General features: G+C 32.8%; 1 protein-coding gene across 1 annotated transcript; it reads left to right on the forward strand.

The window, feature by feature from the left end:
* The first annotated feature begins 13,416 nt into the window (after positions 1-13,416).
* LOC121247863 (soluble inorganic pyrophosphatase 1-like) lies at positions 13,417-18,776 on the forward strand. Its single transcript, XM_041146327.1, has 9 exons — positions 13,417-13,582; positions 15,294-15,431; positions 15,515-15,543; positions 16,335-16,400; positions 16,755-16,862; positions 17,817-17,882; positions 17,966-18,086; positions 18,194-18,275; positions 18,552-18,776. The coding sequence occupies exons 2-9, from the start codon at positions 15,296-15,298 to the stop codon at positions 18,592-18,594; spliced, it is 651 nt and encodes a 216-aa protein (XP_041002261.1). The 5' UTR covers positions 13,417-13,582; positions 15,294-15,295; the 3' UTR covers positions 18,595-18,776.
* Positions 18,777-21,624: the final 2,848 nt, after the last annotated feature.

Genomic DNA, 21,624 nt, shown 5'->3' on the forward strand with positions numbered 1-21,624 from the left:
TCACGTCAGTAGTGTGCAGTATGTACACTCCAAATAGAATTTTCCTTTTATATGATGTATGTTTCTCCCCGTCATCTATATTTTCTTCCCCAGATGAAGTATCTAAAAATAAATGTAATAATCTTTCTTTAATTTCATCTTTTAATTGTAACTCTTTATTTTTTTTCACAATACAATTATTTTTAGAATGACAAATTTCGTGGTTGATTAACCCCCACCAAAAATCACATGTTTTAGAGAAGGTAGAAGAGTTATCTAACGAGCAAGAAAGATATCAACAGTTGAACCAATAAGATAAAAAGTAAATTATAAAAAAAAAAAACAAAATCGATAAGCAAAAGAGAAAATCTTAAAATCAAAACTGAATTTTAAAATTTATAAAAGACTGATTTTTTTAAAAAAAGGAAAAAAAGCCCACCCCGATGAATATATATGAATATATTTTTTTAAAAAAAAGGCTATAAAAAAGTCATACACAATACATTTTCAATTAACATATAATTTATCATTTTTATCATTATATTTAAACAAGTGTGCAGTATAAGGCTACGTTTGGATAGTAAGAATACCTGAGAAGTATTGAGAATGTTTGTGAATAGTAGTAAAAAAGTAATGAAAAAATAATAATAAAATATTAAAAAGTAGGTGAAAAGTAATGAATAGTAAAAAAGTAAGTAAAAAGTAATAATAAAGTAAAGAATAGTAGTGAGAGTACCTCAAGTACTCTCACTTGCCAAACACACCCTAAGACTTTTACGTAGAATTTATTATTTTTTAAATAATTTATTTACTTTTTTGTAATTCTTTTAAAAAACGTCTTACTAAAATTTTAATTTTTTACTTATTTTTTTATTTTGTAAAATAAAAACTGAGTTTTCTAATTGGTGCTGATGTGACGGTCAACGATGACATTAAGTATTTTCCGTCCGAGATGAACTAATTTGAAACTTGATCATAACTACTTAAAAGCTTTTTAAACCACAGGTATCATTTGTGAAAACGAGTTGTAAAATCTGTTTTATCCACATTATTTTCAAATAAAATTTGAAACATAATTCTAAAAACTCATTTACCCATTTGATAAAAATGAAACAAGAGATAAAGAAAAATGTTAAATGTACTTAAAAGAACTTACTTTTTTATATGTCAACAAAATGAGTCTTGTAAGTAAAAGTATAAGTAAAACTGTAAGTACATTTGACACTACTCAGAGATAAATAGCCTTGTTTGAATTGAGAAAGTCTTTCAATTTATCTCATCTCATCTAATCATTACAAATTTTTGAAACTTCTCTACAAAATACAATAAATAATTTAATTTTTTTAAATTTTTAAATAAAAATAATAATTTAATAATATTTTATTTAACTTTCATTTCATCTCAACTCATTATCCAAACCTCCCTCAAATTCTCTTTGGATTCCAAAAAAGTTGCTAGATTTTTAGTTTTCACGTTTTGCTCTTTGTGATTTCAAAAATTTGAGTGAAACTTTCTTTCCAGCTCTCATTAAAATTTCTAAATGTGCAGTTACCGTGTGGTATTAGTGCAGTATATGAACCAATAAAAAATTAACGTCTAGCATCAAAGTGACATGTTAGCCACTCCATCAGAAAATAATAAAAAATAAAACAATTCAAAAAGAATATAATGAACTTTTTTGTTTAAAAAATTAAAAATAAATGATAATAATAATAATAATAATAATAATTTCATTAAATAATAAAATTAAAATTTCTTGAAAGATTTCATGCGGGATGAAGAGAGGTGTAGATGATTTATTATCCTTATAGATAGTAACTTTGGAAGGAGTGACTATGTTTTCTACTGTTGGTAACTGTTCATGTCCTATTGTTTTTAAATATATATTTGCATAATTGTTTTGTTGAAGAATGTCATCAAGATTTTTTAATTCATCACTGTTTATAGATCTTTTAATACTTATAAAATAGTATAAAACCGATGCTTCAAAATTCGGATATAGCGGGATACTCAAGCAAAAAACGGATGATGAATTAACTAGGCGCAACAAAATTATAGAACTATTAAGAAAGAAAGGTTTTTTCTTTTATCTATAGTATTGTGTATTTCAAAATTTCATCATAATCTTTAAAATCAAAAGTTTTTAATTCATATTGAACGAAAATGATGCTTTATTAAATAATGTTAAAACCCTTGTCTATAAACAGATTTTTGTAAAATGACAAGTGATTTTAAGTGTTTTTTTATTATGATATTGAATACAGAATATATCAAGGGAGAACTTAACTCTATCCCTAATTTTCTCACTGAGAATTCTTGCAGGGAAAATGACATCTACTCCTTCTAGACCTAGGACCAAAGAGTCCTATGCTCAACCTCCTTCTCTTGCTACAGTTGTTTCTCTTTCTCACACCTATTTATCTTACCCTCCAATCTCATTGGCCTTAATCCCTTCAATTCATCTCGCCAAGGCGCCTCCTCCAAAACCTTCTTCTTGGAATCCGTCTCCCTCTTCATCTTCCATAAGATTACATAACTCTTTTCAGGTCAAGGATGCAAGGGTCCAAGAAAAATATAATTGGAACCATTTCTAGTCATTGAACTTGAATTTAAGGACGAAACATACCTAAAAGATTTCTTATGTTTTCTCATCCAACTAGCATTATCCCCCCATAGATATAACAAAACAAAGAATTTCTATAAGTATATTTTAATAGATAAGACTCTACCTTCATAACGGATCAATTCTACTCTTTTGATCCAGAAATAGTTGCCTCTTAGAAATATTTTAAATTAATGGATGTACATAGATCATAAATTATACATTGTATCACCAAATTTAAGGTTTGGGTAATGTCTATAAGACCTAATAAGTGTAATCAATAAAGTGACATAATCAGATCATTGACACATCTCTAGAATCCTGTGATTTTGGTCAGATCATGACCATTAAAGTGGTACGAGCCTAATTCATGTGTAGAAACCCATTAAAGATCCATGTAATTCCATTATTTTATGATGGGCAAAATCGAAATTTGGATATTATATATAAGTTATGGTCCCAACTCCAAATTCATTCTTGACTCTGCGCCTCTCATCGCTGTGAGTTTTTCCAAAGAGTGAATATTGAACGTGGAAGACCAAACTAATGCACTCTTCTCACCAATGGCTACAACCTACAAGTACACTCTCTTTACCAGATTTCACTATCGGTTTGACAAGTGATCTTGGCCTATTCAGATTCTCAAAATCCAACATTGCCTTCTCAAAAGTAGTAATTAAAAGAACTATGACTTCAGCACAATGGGAATAACCTCTCTTTGCCCCCAAATACTTTTCTCAACCATACATACCACAATTCTACAAGTATTATAATTACATGGAACCACGAGATATATTCCTTTTACTTCAAAATGATATATTTAGACATTCATGGTTCTTTAAATTTGAGAAACATGTGACTATTTCTCTCATTGTTCCAAAATGGTTTCTTCAATGATGGAATAATGGATCAAAGAAAACTATACTTCCTCCAGCACTTTCTCACAGCCTTTGAATAATTCACAAAAAATCATAATCCCCTTCTTTTCTAAAAGGATGTCCATCTCTTTTGCATTCTTAGTATAATTACATTGTACTAAGCTCCCCTAGACTCTCTCGTGGTCACACACAATTGAACAACATCCTCAACTCTTTTTTCCAAACATTTCAAAGAAGTTTCGGGTAAAACGGTAGGCCAAACATAATTTTGATGGTATCACTACAATGATTCAGAAGGAAGTGTCCTCAAAATAAAAACAACATCATTTCTTAGTAAATAATGTTTCTTTCAATACTGATCTCTCTTCAAAAACTTGTAAAAAATAATACACGAAGCAATTACTAAAAGCTGCCTCACAACTCTCTGACAGTGATGACACAATGGTTGATTTTTCTCTCCCTACTGTTGCTATTCCTCCCAATCACATAAGATGATATAAGAAAGATGTTTTCACTAGCAATCACAGACATGATCATGGGTGTCACAAGCATGGTTTGCTTTTAAAAAAGATGCTTTCAGGTAACGTCACTTTTCAATCACAGGTGTAGTCACAGATTTTATAGACATGGGTTCCACTAACTTAACCAAAGCAAAGTTTGCCAACAGCCTATCTAAGGTTGAAATACTAGAGTTGAAAACCGAATCGATTGGTTCATTTTCGGTCCAAAACCGAAACCGATCAACAGTATTTTTACCCCTCCAAAACTGACCAACCAAGGAGGGAAAACTGGCCAGATCGATTCTGGTCGATTTTCGGCCGATTCAGTGGTTTGGAGGGTCAATTCTGGGCTTTTTTTGGGATTTTTTTTAAACTTATATCTAGATTATTTTGAGGCTGAATTAGGCCCCGTTTGGTTGTTGGACTGTACTGAGTTCAACTTAGTTCAGTCTAATTTTAAACTAAGTCTAACATCCAAACACACAACTCTCAAATTACTAAACTCATTTCAACTCAAAACCTTTTTACACGTGGGACTCATAACCTTTTTCAATACAACACCTTTTTACACGCGAAATCTACAACCTTTTTCAAATTTCCATAAATATATCTAAACTCATTTTAGCATCTAAACTCATTTTAAGTAAGCCCCACAAAACTTACTCCACTATCTCAACTCAGTTCAACATCTAAAGTCTTAATTTGATGTAATGGTATTTTAAAGGTTATTTTTAATATTTGAGTTTCATTTTGATTTTTAAATGCCATTTGTAATGTTAGGTTATTAAAAAAAATAATAGTAAAATGATAAGACATACTACTATACAAGATAACTAAAAAATATAAAAATAATTCTACTAGATGTTTAATACACGTTACATAAACAAACAAATTGTCCTAAATACCAATGCAATTACAAAATATAAGATAAATAATATTTAATAATTCTTGATTCTTCACTTTTGATGCTTCAGCCTTCAATCTTTAATGGTTGTGACATTTAATTGTGCGTCCAACTCTATATTGAAACATAAATAAGAATAAAACATCAAATATTAGTGAATTTGGATAATGAAAAATACTAAAATTAAATTATAAAAGCAAATGAATATTGAATGAAGATAAAAATATTATCCAATTCCACCAAAAAGCTCTCCACATTATCCATAGACTCTCAAATATCAATTGGTATTGATAGATGTTTCAAACAATTTTTAGCACAAATAAGGGCCTTAATGGTTCTTGGAGCCAATGAATTCCGAAGAGGATCAAACACACGACCTCCCGTAATAAATGTTAATTCAAATGCTACCGTACAAACATGCATGACCAACAAGTTAATTATTGCAAGTATAGGATATTTAGCCTCATTAAGTTTCCACCAAATCAACAAATCAAAAGATGGGATCCTGGCCTTGCAATCATTTGATAAATACTAGTCCACCTCTATTTTGGCAACAATAGATCCCAAGGTGGATGATGCTTAATCTCACTCATCGTACCATTGTGTCTCAACATCGCCACCATCATCATCTATTATTGTAGATGTCGAAGGGGGCTCATGTTCTCGACTAGTCGTGGTAGAACCGAACATAGCATTATAGTCTTCATACAAATTCACTAATAAGTGTCTCACACTTGACACCAACTCTTTAGCCTAAGTCTCATCATAAATTTTCTTCAAGTCGAAACCAATAAGTCTTAACTTGCTACATGGATCAAGCACACCTGCAATCAACATTAACAAATTCAATCTATCTAATTACTCCCAATACTTATCATATTTCCTTCTTGTACTTGTGGACATGCTCATCAAACAATAATTATCACTCTGGCTCAGCCTAATCAATTATTTTTGGAGTTAACAAATCTCCTAAAAACTGGGGTTGGTTGTGATAGACAAAGACACCACACGTTATGCACCTTGTGTATTCTCCTTCCCTTCTATTAGGTGAGGCCAGCACGATACCGTCCTACCCCAATCATCACGAGGAATTTTCATTCCCGTATGAAACTCGCAGCAACGTACTGTAGGAATGGTCCGAGAAATTCTCCTTCCTGTCCATGATGATCGACACACAATAAAGTTACTTACATAGATATCACCGAAAATAACCTTGTCCCATAAATTAGAAAATTTGGCTTGAAAGGGAAGCATCGAGATAGAGAAAAGGGAGAGAAACGACCAAGCTAAGAGATTGTCGACTTTTTACACAACCAAAAGCACCTTCTTCATCTTCAACCTCTATTTTCACAAGTGATTGATATAAGAAAGTGACTACTCTCTCTCTAGAGTCCCTCCTCACATCTCAGTGATCCCCTACTCCTCAATGTAGTTTTTCCTTTATTCCTAAAACTTCAACCCAACACTTGCTCTCATTACACTGATGAATGTGGATTCTCTGATCTCGCAAACTAAAGCACTGTTTTGGAAAGACCTCAAGCTCAAACCTACAGTGGAAGAAGCAAAAAAAAAAAAAAAAAAAAAAAACTGAGCTGGCATTGGTGGGTGTTTAGTTGCTACACGCCCATTGAATAAATTTTCCATCCATGCAAGCATCAAAGTCGCATGGAAATGTATTCAGAAATTCCTAATTGAAGGTCTGGAAGCTAATTTGTTTCTTTTCACTTTTCAATCCCCCCAAGACAAGCAAATAATCTTCAACCAAGCCCCATGGAATTTCACGGCATTCCACTAGACCATATGACACAAGACAATGCTATTCTCATTGAGAAGGCTCTGAAAAACCTATTAGAGGTTGAAGAAGACTCAATTTGAATTACATGTAGGAAATTCATCAGGATCAAAGTGGAGATTGATATCACCTCTCCATTGCAACAAGGTTTTACCCTTCCTAGAGACTACAACATCAATACATGGGTGGCTTTCGAATATGAAAGACTGTTGGATTTTTTGCTATGCTTGTGGAAGACTAGGTCACTCTCAAATATTCTACCTTTTCCTCCAATCAATTCCAACAAACCTTCCATACGGACCATGGCCCCAAGCGAAGAACCCCAATCTAACTCAGTCTAAAAAAATCCTCCCATTAAACCCATTAATCCCAAGCCAAACAAAAGAACAACATCATCCCTTTCCATTAATCGGTCACCAACAACATCCCCTCATAACAGATTAATCTTTCAGCTACATCCAATTTTAATCATCTCCACATCACAGAATACAACCCCCTATCAAAGAAACTCTCCAGCTGATGGTTCATCAAACCTCAACTCGAAATGAAAATGAGAAAGGGAAAATAGTGGAAGCGGTAATAGAAATACAAAGGATGAAAATTGTAGAACAACAAACAATGGATTTTACATGTGGAAAGAGCTCAGGAAAATTCAGTTTTTCCTTAAACAACCCCCTGAAGACTTCACAGCAGCCGAAAAACCAACATAACTTGAGGATACCGATGCTTTTTCCGGCAATTTTAGGCAAAGAGCTACAACCGCGTGGCTTCCACCCACCTGAAGTAAATCCATTAGCACCAACCCCACCTACACAAATCAAAGAAGGGTTAAATTACTTCACTGTAAATGTTATCCCATCATCACCAGTTAAGACAATACCGCAACTTCCATCATCAGGAAGAAATTATACCTTCAAAGCTCTTACAGGAACAACACATCAGGAGGAAAATCTCTTTTCAATAGCTGAGTTGAAGAAGGCCTCTTACCTTTCACAATGGAGACAACTTCAGTCGGCAGTGCAAGGATGTAAAGTTTAGTAGATCAAACACAAGGTCCGTCAATGCTTGGCCTTTCAAAGTGAGCCTAACTACCCTTTCTCTCAATTTATTTTCCATTTATGAGTGATCAAGCCCAGTCAGCCTTAAACACTAGATCAGGTAGCCCATAAATCATTAACCTATTGATTAATACAATACCCATTGCTGAAAATCTTTGTTTGATGTTCCGCATCCCTTAAAGAGAAAATCACAAAGAAATAATCCATTGTGTGAACAAATATCAAGGTTTCCCAAACTCATCACTAATGACTCAGTTATGGTACTATATTGTTGGAATTAAAATCCGACTCTGTGGACAAAATCAAGAAATACAATGAGCCATCAATGGCCACCTTGTACCCCAAATCCTATTTACCCAAGTCTAAAAATCCAAAAAAGTTGAAGAGACAAACTCAAAATTGTCTCCACCAACCAAATGAAGACAATGGTCTGGAATTACAGGGGACTCGCCTGTCTTAAAGCAATCAGATCTCTAAGGACCAATATTATAAATTATAATCCAAATATTATCTTTTTGTCAAAAAACATGGTACATGCAAAACACACCTTATCTATTGTAAATAGTTTTGGTTTATACCATTTTGTAAATTTTCTAATCTCGGTGAACAAAGGAGGCCTTCTGGTTGTATGACGACCGAGTATAGATATTGAACCGGTCAATATTAATATGAATGCCATCTCTATTTTAATTTACTCTGATCCCCCATATCATCCATGGCTAATAACCTTTGTTTACGCCCCTGCTCAATGGCATTTCAAAGAAAGTTTTTGGAAACACACGGTGTAATACCTGAGTCCTACTACGTAGGTCCATGCGTCATCTTAATAATTCTTTAAGTTAAAAATTTTGAGATAAATATTTTTTATTATTTTATTGTTTTATTTTAAGATGTGTATGTTTTTATTTTTATGTGAACTATTAAAATAATTCAAGGGCTTGATTTTAAGATCTTACAATATTTTTCTCTCATGCCCTCTAATTTTTATCTATTCAAGAAATGACCTAAGCTCTCTCCACCATAGGATGGATAGGTGAGGAAAATATCTCCCCACATTTAATCTCCACCGTCCATCTCCCTAGCTTATGGGATAAGTTTTGACTAAACCAATTAACTTTTTTCTCCCTTGAACCCGTAGGCTTCCTAAGCAAGCTATTGAATTCATTTTCTTTCCCCTGCACCCGTCGGTTCTAAGGCAAGCCAAGAGAGAAAATTTCTCAAGCCGTAAGTGAAGCCCCTTCATTCACACGAAAGACCCTCTCGGTTTCCTCTAGCTCGAACGATTTCCTCTTCCTTCTTCAAGCCAATTTCTTCCATTTCCCAAGCTTAAAATCCAACCAAAACTTCTACAAAGAGGACGATTTTTGAAGCCGTGAATCTCCAAATTTCCTCTCCATTTCTTATTTTTTGCTTAGGAAAGCCAAGTCAGGTAATGCTATATCCTCAAGATTTCTTGCGGATTGAAACCGTGCTAAGCAAACTCATGCCATATATTTGGGATTTTCGAATTTTCTGTGCTGGCCAATTGTTCTATGGTAGTTCTAGACTGATTTCTCTTTTGTTTCCTCTAACATTTGTTCTAATTGGGTGGTAACCGAGTAGAGGAATGATAGCTCTTATGTGTTATGCTCTGTTTTGTTTCCAGCCGTGTGTTTTTGCAAGGCACCTTGTTGTAGTCCTTCCTTGCATTTTATCAAGTTTAAGCCATGTTTTAATTATGTTAAGCATTGTCTTTATGTTTAAATTAATGAAGTTGAGGTTTATAATTTTAGACATACTTTCCTCAAGGTTTATGGCCTAAGTAAGCCACTAAGAATTTTAATTAAGCTAGTAAGCTTGTTTTGGAAATTCTGAGTTGCCGAGTGTTGTATCCATTATTTATGCTATGTTTTCAGAAAAATGTGATGCTTTTCTTAAGTTTTCTACAACTCTAGTATTGTTTATTTATGTAGTTGAGATTTTGCTTAACTGAGGGATGTTTAAAAGCATGGATGTACTAAGGCTATTAGCTGTCCAAGTGTTGTAGAATTTTTCTGCTATGCTTTCTGTTTTAGGGCTTAAACCAGCCCATTTCATACCCTTTTGTTCAGTTTCACCTTCTGTTTAATCAATGAAAAATTTTAGTATGAAAAATAATTGAAAAACAAGTGACAAAATCTACCATCTTGTGAGCATTGGCCCTTTTGTTGGATTTACTTTTCATATGATATTACAAAGTATCAAATGCCATCTTCGATGAAAATTTCAGACTTATAGCAATTCTTTGTTCCTTTCACTTTTTAAATAAATTCCTACCATTTATGCATTTCTAAATTATGATTTCCATCTACTCTTCATGTAGAAAACAATGACCTTTAAAGGGACCCCAAGCATGCTATTTACTTTCATAAATTTCTTTAAAATGTTTTGAATGAAGATTTTAATATTTGGCCTAGTGCCATGTATGGTGGATAGCTAAATGGTTTAAGGTTGAACCTTATAGATAATGCTTATTAAGTGAGAATGGATTAAAGAAAACACTTTAATTCTAAATTGGAATTAAAGTGAGCGTGTAAGGGTATTAGTTAGTAAAGCTTAAAGTAAGATGGATATTAATGTGTTTATTCCATTTCATTGAATATGAGTTTACTTTCAAGTTCAAAGGAACTCACTAGGAAAGCTCGTAGGTAAGTAGCTATGACCATACTTTTTACACCAAATTTTCTTTATAAAAGAATGTCTCTCTCTCTCTCTTTGCAAATGTTCGTATAAAGAAAGAGTAAACGAATATAATATGTATAAGCCCTTTATTGATAGCCCCTATTAAACACCCTATCGATTATAATTATGTATATGTGTATAAGGTAATGCATGCATTTATATTCTAAGTCATGAGATTTCCATACTTGCTCTCTCAATAAACTTATTGATTATTCATATATGTAGTATAGCATGAAAATGTATCTTGTTCATAAAAATGCATGTGCATCGGAGTAAGAAAGATGATGAAAATGTTTTGATTGCAAAGGAAAGTAAATGAATGTCTCATGCCTTATGCTTCAAGTGATGTTTTAAATGAGTTTTAAAATTTCTCTATGAACTGATGCTTTATATGACGTTAAGAAAGTGTTTTAAAATGTCCCTATGAACTCATGCTTTAAATGAAGCGAGGAAAGTGTTTTAAAATGTTCCTATGAACTGATGTTTTATGGATGCCATAAAAGATGATGTTTAAGCTCATGCTTTTAAATGATGTTCTTTCATGAATGAACTGTTAAATGAAAAGGACTGAAAAGAAAGGACTGACATAAATGAAGGAAAGAAAGGACTGAATGAATGTTTTAATGTATGAAAATAAGTAATGGCCACATGAATGAAAATGGTACCAAATGAATGAACAAATTACAATGCCAGGTAAGTAGTACTGGTAGTGTACCCAGTTCTGCCTCCTGACTGAAAAGGATTCCCAACCTGTGGCCATAGGCAGAATCTAGGTTCAAAGGAAGACTGCTAACCCTAACATACGAGACGTAATAGTGTGTACCGACTAAAGAAAGTGAAACATGAAAGTATAGTTATTTCTTAAAATGTTTATGCATGAAATCATAGTTATTGCCTATTTATTAAATGTTTATTCATGAAAGTATGACTTATTCCTTAAACTATTATGCATGAAAGCATTGTCAAGAATTAAAAAAATGTTTATGTATGCATGTTTTCAAAAGAAAAAGAATAGATGCCTATTATGTTCACTGTATGGTGTATTACTTATTGAGTATTCGACTCACTTTGTGTTTATATTTTAAACATCCAGAAAATGATGAAGAGCCTGGGGAGCAAGGCATTACTGTAGAGGGAGAGGCAGCCGCTTAGTGCCTTCCTTGTTGGTCCGACTTTACATGGATGATAGATTATGTTTATGGATGTTGTATGTATGGTAGGGATGAAGTCCCTTCCTAACTAGAACAATTATGTTTTTATGAGTGTATGATGGATTTTGAGAGTCTTTTATGGATGAATATTCGAATAGAATATCTATTAGGTATTCCTTTTATTAAATCAGAAATTAGAATACACGTGTGTCATGTTCATATTGATCGCATGCTATTAGAAAAAGAAATAAAGAAATAAAGAAAGCAAAAGAAAAGGGCAAGTATATACGTAGCAATTCTGCCTTCTCTGGAGCAGGGTTGCTACACATGGATTCTATAATCAAGATTTTTCTAGGACCATGGTGTTGTATTGGTGATTTCAACGACATACTTATTTAAATGATTGATATATATATATATATATCAATATATGAATGCACATCGATTGATTTAATTGGGATAATAAATGATGAGTAACATTAACTTTTTAATGATTTTAGGTTCCAATTTCTAATATATATATATTTTTTAATTTTTTAGTTGTGAGTTTAATTTGGATTTTTTTGTTTTCTAGTTTTTTTTCTTATTTTTCATTTGTATCAAAGATATATTTGTTAACTTTTTTTTTAATTTTTTTTTTATAATTTTTTATCTATCGATGGGTAACATGAACTCTTTTATGATTTTAGGTTTCCATTTCTAATATATATATATATATATATATATATATATATATATATATATTTTAATTTTTTAGTTATGAACATAATTTGGATTTTTTTGTTTTCTAGTTTTGTTTTCCTTTATTTTTCATTTTTGTCAAAGATATTCGTGTTAAATTTTTGGGTTAATTATACTTTACTCCCTTATACTTTCACTCAATTCACAATGTGCCTCTGAAACTAATAATTGCATCAAGATGAACTCTTGAACTTTCAAACATTCACAATCTCCCCATTCCGTCTACCAATAGCATTAAATCTAACGAAAATTCACAGCACGTGCTACTCATATGCATAACATTCACTGTAAAGATGTAATTTTCATTTAATTTATTATCATTAATAATATAAAATATAAAATAATATATGCTATCAATTAGTAATAAATCATAAATCATTAAATAAATTTTTTTATTAATTTATATATGGTTAATGAATATCAAATAATTTCATTGTATACATAGATTATTTATATTTGCTTGCAACTTAGGTATAAAATAATTTTATATATAGTTAATGATTAATAATTTATTATTAATTAATAGCATATATTATTTTATATTTTATATGGTCAATGATAATAAATTAAATAAAAATTATATATTTATAGTGAATTTTCATTAGATTTAACGTTATTGATAGACGGAAGGGGGATTGAGATGTTTTAAAAGTTCGAGAGTTCACTTTGATATAATTATTAGTTTCAGAAGTACATTATAAAGTGAGTAAAAATTCGAATAGATAAATCGTAATTAACGTTAACTTTTTTTTGATGTATTGAGGGGTTGGATTCTTGACAATTTTTTATTAAAGATATTACAATGCACGTGAAAAAGGTTTGTATATTTTCGTCTCCTCTGAAACGGTAATATCATTTCTCGTTAGAAAAAGTTCTTTTTATCATTTTTATATCATACGTCATATATTATATATAATTTATTCTTTTATTTTATTTTTTATTTTTATGAATGATAAATAGAAGATTTTAATTAATTTAATAAAAATAAAATAAAATAAAAATAAATATGATGTGCAAGACGAGGAAGAGGAAAACTCTATAATTACAGACTTCTGAAAGTGGAGTGGAGCAGGTGGAGGGTCCAGCTATCTTCACTCCCAAACAAACACCAAGCACTGCCTGGTAGAGTTGACCAACCCCATCGCTCTCTCTCTCTCTCACTATAAAACCTGAAGGTCCCTCTTGTGCTGGGCCCTGGCTTGAGAACTCCGCCAATCCATACTCTTTACCAAACCATATTTCTATCTCTCTTTCTCTCCATCTACAATCCTATCTAGGTATGTTTGCACTGATTTTTTCTTTGTTGTTGCAGTACTACGTTTTATTGTCTTTTTTGTGGATCGCATGTTTTTTTTTTTTTTTTGGCCTTTTACAGATACAGGTTTCACATATGATGTTCGTACGTTTTTCGGTTTATGTACATAGTAATGATAAAGTTTCTATTGCATCAGTGTCATACGTTGTTCTAGTTGTCATGATTGATCTTTTGACGTAGTTTTAACACCTCGACATATGCAAAGCACTCGAAGCACAACTTCTCTTAAGGTTATCATGTGCAACAGATTCTGATCCCATAACCAGCAAGCACATAGATATATATGGTGGACCGATTTATATCTGTATGCAGAAGTCATGCCAATCTAATACATAAAGGTTATGGGGCTTCTTTTTGGTTTGTCTCGTTATTGATATTAGAGCACTAGCATTGGTTTCTCTATATGCATATGGATATGATTTTGCATATCAAGAAAAACTCCTACATTGGATTATGCATTTTTGAGCCAAATAATAAAAGAATATTATTATTTATTTTTTTCCTAATTTTTTTTTTATATTTTGCAATTAGCACTACTGCAAATTCTATCATTTAGCACCCACAAGAATTTTTTTTCCTAAAATTCTATCCTTTGGGGGGGGGGGGGGGGGGGGGGGGGGGGGGGGGGGGGGGGGTAATAAAACATTTGGAGAGTGAACGGTGCATCTTCAAATTTTTAGAAATAATATTCATAACTATACAAATTCTTGGATATGCATAATCCAATGTAGTCCAATATAAGGTCATATCATGCAAATATGTAAATGCATATGCAGACGTATAATCTAATGCTAGTAGGCCTCAATTTGGTTTGGGAGACTTATCTCATCTCATATAATTATTACAACTTTCCTAAACTTCCATACAAAATGTAATAAACAATTTAAAATTTTCAAATCCCAAAACAAAAATAATATTAAAAATTATATTCTAATAATATTTTATTCAATTTTTAAATTTTATCTTATCTGTGTAACCAAATGAGACCTAAGCCGCTTCATTCTAGTATGGCAAGAATTGACTTGAACTCTCAAGTCCCAACCTCTTAGCCCAAAGGTTAAAATCTTCTGATGCCTTTCACTACAGATCTTTCAATATTGCACCATTGTTATGTTGTGCACTGATAAATCTGGTGCCATGTTGATGATAAAAAGATGCATCATAAAGAAGACAGGTCAAAATATTTCAATTGAGAGACAGGCGTTGCTTTGGTATAAGGGTTTGATTGTAATGCTAATGTTGATCTACCTGTTTTCCAGAATAGACTGATTACCGCACAACCTCACCTTAGTAAATGCAATGAATACATTTTCATTCTCTGTTTTGGATGGTATCTTTTATCTGCTTATTTTAGACCACATTACGTGTACACAAATACGCATACATGTTTTGTGTTAATAAACAACACACTTCTGTTCTTAAATCCATAATGTGCCTGCATCACATTTAACAATGAGTAAGTGCATTTGAACTTCGTTTCTTGAATCCATGATGTGCCTGCATCACATTTAACAATGAGTAAGTGCATTTGAACTTATATCAGACTGCAACAAAAGGATTCTGGCAATACTACCTCTTGCCAACTGATATAAGTAATTTGCATATTTGTAAAATCTACAAAATTGCTTATATTTTTCAAGCTATCCTTGTGATACTTTTCTGCATCTTATTAGAGATGAGTGATAAGGCACATGAAATTGAAGCTCGAGAAAGTCATCCTCAACGTTCAGTTCCCCGATTGAATGAGAGGATCCTTTCATCTCTGTCAAGGAGATCAGTTGCTGCACATCCTTGGCATGATCTTGAGATTGGTATAGATAAACCCACAATATTCAGTCTTCATATGAACTTAAACTTAAAGATGCTAATCCTGTTCTACATAATCTGTCTGCAGGACCTGGAGCGCCTCATATCTTCAACTGTGTATGTTTAATATAAATTGGTCTACATACCCTTTGAGCCAAATTTGTTGGTGAAGAGATATAAATAATGAGCCTTGAATTTCATCAATATTATTTTTGTCTGCATTAATTGTAGTGCGTCCAATAATGATGCAAATCCTCCCTCCCTCCCCCCCCCCCCCCCTCTCTCTCTCTCAATATAAATATATATATATATATTTTATACTTACAATATATATATATGAGGAAAGTAAGACATACTAGAAGACATGAACGTGAAAATTTTTATTTTCCTTCTTTTGGAATTGCAATATGCTAAAAGGATGTTCGAAGAGAAATTTCTTCCGTGCAGTTAGGATAAGCATCGCATGAGTACACAATCAAACCAAAGCACAAGAACAACCACCATGCCACATACAACTAGAAGCATTGTCTTATTAAAGATGTTTCCTTAAATCTCAAACTCTGTCCCGGATTGCAAATATGGCTTCTCAAATATCAGTATCTTACAGTTTGCTCTTCTTCATGGTTATTCTGATGCAATCCAACCCAGCAACATTCCTTTTTATTCCAGTGAGTAAACATCAGGGCTGCAAACTAATTTGTGAAAACCACTCACTAGAGCTTTTCTTTCAAATTATTCCTAAATTCAATTAAATTCCATTTCCCAAATGCCAACTTTTCGCAGCCTTCTCAAATTTCCAGTATATTCTCTTCACAGCAAAAATTTTCAACTTGCAAATGGAGTTTAGTTTTCTTCATGAAAATTCTCCAAAGTATCTCTTCGTTGAATTTCTGATTGGAATGGTACAGGTTGTTGAGATCACTAAGGGAAGTAAGGTGAAATATGAGCTTGACAAGAAAACCGGACTAATTAAGGTATGGACCCATTCATACTCTAAAAGTAGAAAGTTTTAGTGCTAGTCTGAAAAGCATGTTCTTTCAGCCTTTTATTGAAGCATACTTGACTATAAAAGGTAGGTTCACTTCAGAATGCTTCAAGTCCAATCCAGTAAAAATGCCAACCATCAACTGCAGGCAGTATCCACCCTCTGGTGCACAATTACTATAATAAGGGTGGGTGGATTCAGCTGGATGGTGACTGTAAAATATTTGAAAGGGTTCTTGAGTTGTACTTCTATTACAGGAGAATCTCAGTCCTTGCAATTTTGCATGTGCTTTGCGTAGATATTAACATCAGATTGTTCTTAATGTTGGAATAAATTTGCTCAGGTTGATCGGGTTTTATATTCGTCAGTAGTCTATCCTCATAACTATGGTTTCATTCCTCGCACATTGTGTGAAGACAATGATCCAATGGATGTTTTAGTTCTTATGCAGGTAATTCATTGTTGTTTCATATTTATTTTTTTTCAATGCACAAATCTTATTTCTCGTCTCTTTTGAGTGGTGATGAACAAATGCGAAAGTGACATGTCTTGGATAATTTTGAAATTGGTAAATTCTTGACAAGTCCTCATTGAGTTTACAAAATAATAATTATTTATGCAACGTTTGAATACGATCTATATATTTGCAGAGCTCCCTGAATATAAGCGGTAAATTTCTTTCCCCTGCTTACCCAGCAGTCGGTTTCTGCACAAGGTTTTCCTTCCTCTTCAAAAAACATTCGTTCTCCTATAATCCAAAACTATCTGTAAGTGTGGCCCTTAAGACCACCTTCCAAAGTGAAACAATGGAAGCGTTTCAAGTCATAGCTATGCAAAATAAAAAAGTACAGTTCTCTCTAGGGTTTTTCTTGTGTCCTCTTCTTCCACCCAAAATGTGTTATCTGTGAGGCATTTTTGTTTGGCATTGGATCTGTCAACTCCTCATTTTTCTTTGAAGTCTCACGGTGGATAGTCTCGGCTCTATTTCATCCATAGGGGTTTCAGATTATTTGTTGGGATTTCAGCTCCATTGGTACGTTTCTAAGTGTCTCACTCTAAGGCTGGAACATTTGTTAATATTTATCAATCTTGTTTACTTGCAAAAAAGTTCCTGATTATGTCTTTTTACCTGTCAAAATAAATTCATGATTGTTTCAGAAGTTTCTAGAACATCTGGAATATATAGTTATAAGTGCACATTACTTATTTCAGTTTTGAATTTTTTAAAAATCTTTGCCCCACATCCTTCTCAATAGTTCAACAATAATAAAGGTACCAGAAGTACTGAATTGCCTCCATGAATACCATATGCTTTTGATCTATTCGGAGATCTTGGTGTGTGCATGTTTGAGCTTGATGTTGACATGACTGCTCACAAATCCTAACTAAGTCTGTGACTTAATAGGAGCCCGTCCTTCCTGGTTGCTTTCTCCGAGCCAGAGCCATAGGACTTATGCCTATGATTGACCAGGTACATTTCCAATGCGGTAAAAAACAGAACGTTTGCTTTTTATTTTTTGATTTGGTAATAACTACTCTGAGCATTCACTCCAGGGAGAGAAAGATGATAAGATCATTGCAGTGTGTGCTGATGATCCAGAGTATAAGCACTATACTGACATCAAAGAACTTGCCCCTCATCGCCTTTCTGAGATCCGCCGCTTCTTTGAAGACTGTATCCTTTTCCAAGTGTTACATCTGAAATTTATTGACGTACCATAGATTCTTGACTTTATTTGAGGATCATGAATAATGTGAGAGGTTTCTTGACATAATTAACAGACAAGAAAAATGAGAACAAGGAGGTTGCAGTCAATGATTTTTTACCTTCAACAACTGCTGTTGAAGCCATCCAGTACTCAATGTAAGTCTTATCTCTGTGAACAACAGTTTTTTTTTTTTTTTTTTTTTTTTTGCCCATATCTAATATTAGAACTCGCTCGGAAGGCGAGATTATGCACTTAAGATGTAGACATAATTAAACTGAGCCAATCATATAAAGCATCTCCTGCAATTTTCTCTTCTTAGTGCTAACTCCACCTACTGAAGTTGTAAAAAACATTGAGTTCGGACTTCTTTGGGATTCCACCCCATAAAAAAATTTCCACTTACTGATGTTTGCATGCCATATTGATGCAAGGGACCTTTATGCTGAGTACATTATGCACACCCTGAGGCGATAGACACGAGGCTATATAGTAGTGTCCAATACAAGAATGAATTTTATCAATTATTCTGAAGATGTTATGAGAAACTCCTTTTCTTATGTATCGTAAATTTGGATATTTTTAAATGTTTGGTTATAAATTATATACTTGTTTATTGGGTCGCTTAATGGAAATTGAAAATGCTTAGATTTGCTTTGAATGATGACTTATGGTAGTGTTTGGCTGTCGAGAAAGCTCTCCTGTAGAACATTTCTCAATAGAATAAAAGGTGAGAAAAGGAAATGGGTGATTACCTGTTAAAAATGCATAATGAAATTTGAGAACAATGTTTACTCATTGAAAAATTAGTACTAAACAAATAATGCAAAAATGTTATTTTCTGCTTTCATTTATCATCATGCTGAATAATCCCTTTCCGATTTATGTTCAGTAGTCCTGTTCAAGATGTTAGACCCTTTAAAGTCTTGAATAACTTGAAGTGCTTAATATGTTTCATTAGATCCTTTTAATTTTCATGTAAGCACAAAAGGCCTCCTTACCATGTTTAAAGATGGTTTTCATGGACAAATTTGAATCCACTGTCCTTACAGTTAGTGGCGGAGCCACATGGAGACCAGAGGTGGCCATGGCCCCAGGCCTTCCAAAAGAAAAAGGAAAGAACATTTTTATTTTCAAATTGAAAAAAAAAAAAAGAATAAAAAAAAAAAAATTTTTTTCCTCAGAGAAATTCTATTTGCAGTTTTGAGTGGAGAACTACGTGTACGATTCCATTGATGAATGGAGGTAAAAGGAAAAAAAAATCATTTTAAAAAGGATATTATTGTAATTTTAATTTTTTTTTAAACATAATTATATGAGTTGCATGAAAAATGGGGACTGGATATAAACTAACTCTTATAATAATTAGAAAAGTCTCTTGAATTTCTTAAATCTCTTTAAATATTTTTAAAAAATGAAAGCTCTTCTTCTATCAAAATAAGGAAAAAAAAAAAAAAAATTGGCCAACAAAATAAATTAGAGTTAATAAAAACTTTCAACCCATGCCTCAAGACTAGCACCTAGCTCTACCTTTACCTTTTAAACCTAGTCATAAACAGAGCATCTAATACACTTACAACTTCAGCAATTATAGTCCCATCAAACCGATTGCTATCGAGCTGACTGCAATATATATATATATATATAAAAGAAAAAGAAATTGAAAGCATTAAGAGACTTGACAAGAGAGTAGTACTTAACAGATTCGTCTGTTTCAGATATAATAGCACTTAATGATGTGATAAACATAAATAGATTTAGGTTGCAAGAAGTTAGAAAGCATACTGTATCCGTAATCTAGGCTGCATTTTGGAGAACTCTGGTGAATATAAGTTGTTACTATCAAGAAGAGGGTCATTGATATCATAGATTGTACTGACAAATGACTATGAAATAAAAGAATTAATATGACCAATTACTAATTTACAAGTGAAGGAGCCTTAATTGGTAATCTGGATATAGTACTTCAGGTGGGATTTGCCCACTAATTAATGAATTGTTGTTCATGTGGCTGCTTTCATTGTATAATTGATTTCAAACAATATAGCATAAAACACACACTTACAAGTGCATTGCTTTGTTTGACTTTGAAAAATGAGTCCTATGTGATTCTGGTCAATTTGTATTTTGTTCCAGTTTTGAAGATAAACTAGCTCTTTAGGTAAGAACCAGCTGTTAATTGGTTTCCATTTAGATGCCTCGAAACATGGATATAATATAAGAGAATTGCTACGTACAACCGGCGTGTGCAACCTGCATGTAACCGCCTAACGTCATCTGTCAGAAATTAAAAAAAGAAATTTGAGAAGTCAACTAAAATGTGCGAGGGAAGAGATCTGAGAAGTCAAAGAAGCTCAACGTTCATCTTTCATTATCTATTGGAAGAAAAAAGCCGAAGAAGCGTATGAGAAATTGACTGACAAACGCACATAGAATCTAACCCACTCTTTGCAGTCAATTCCTTGTAACTGCCTAACACACATTTTCTTTATGTCTGCAATGTCTTCATTGCTACAGTAAGTTGAGTTTGATGTTTAGTTTTTTTGGTTAGATAGAAGTTGAATTTTGTTTCTGCATAAGTTCGTAGAAACGAACTCTGTCATCTTAAGTTTGATCAGTATTTCTCTTCTTGTTGTTCTCTTTGTATATCTATTTTGGTTCTTTTATTTTATTCTTCCCATTATAAAGTTTAACCCTTTTTGTTTTGGGATCAAAATATAAAGGGATTTTAAACTCTATCAGGTTGTTTTTGGATTCGCAAGGATGATTCAGGTGTTCATGATATTCAATACGTATATACGTGTACATAAGCATCCATCGTCTTCTCAGCAATCCTTGTCTTTTGAAAATGATTTGTTTTTCTGCATAGAATCTAACCCAATAGACTGAAAGTCGCACCCATGGCTGAAAAGAAGTCGATTGAAACACATTTCTAATAATCCAAAAATTAAGAATTGAGGGGTGATTCAGAAAATAGATAGTTTTTGGTTTAGGTTTAATGTTGCATCACTTCTCTTCTTCTCCATTATGGCAGATGAAACCATTGAAAATGCTACAAAAAATAGGCCAAAGCCTATCTGCTGTAAAGGGGCAATTCCAAAGTCGTGCCCCATGAATTTTCTGGCAAAAGGGACAAAAAAAGTGTCATAGACAGGGACTAGAAAGATGAGCCTTATATAGGGGATGGATTGAAGTGAAGTTGGTGGAATGTTGAAGGATTTTGTTAGTCTTGTATCTATTGCACTTCCTTGTTGGACTGAGAATGTTTCGAGTTGGGCTAAAATGGTATTGAAAACGATGGTGCATGCAAAGATTGGAACAATTGAGATCAAAATCTTCACTTCCTGCACTTGAGTAACCGTGCACAATCTCCATCGGCTTTCTTCTATATGAGCCCCATTGTGGATTTCGATGCAAACTTTGTCCAAGAGCCTGATATTTTTGCGTGTGGTCATTACAATAGATAAAATTACAAAGAGAGAAGAAACAAAATAGAGAGAAAGAGGG

Source organism: Juglans microcarpa x Juglans regia, chromosome 1S, assembly GCF_004785595.1.
Source record: "Juglans microcarpa x Juglans regia isolate MS1-56 chromosome 1S, Jm3101_v1.0, whole genome shotgun sequence".
In the NCBI taxonomy this organism is placed as follows: Eukaryota; Viridiplantae; Streptophyta; class Magnoliopsida; order Fagales; family Juglandaceae; genus Juglans; species Juglans microcarpa x Juglans regia.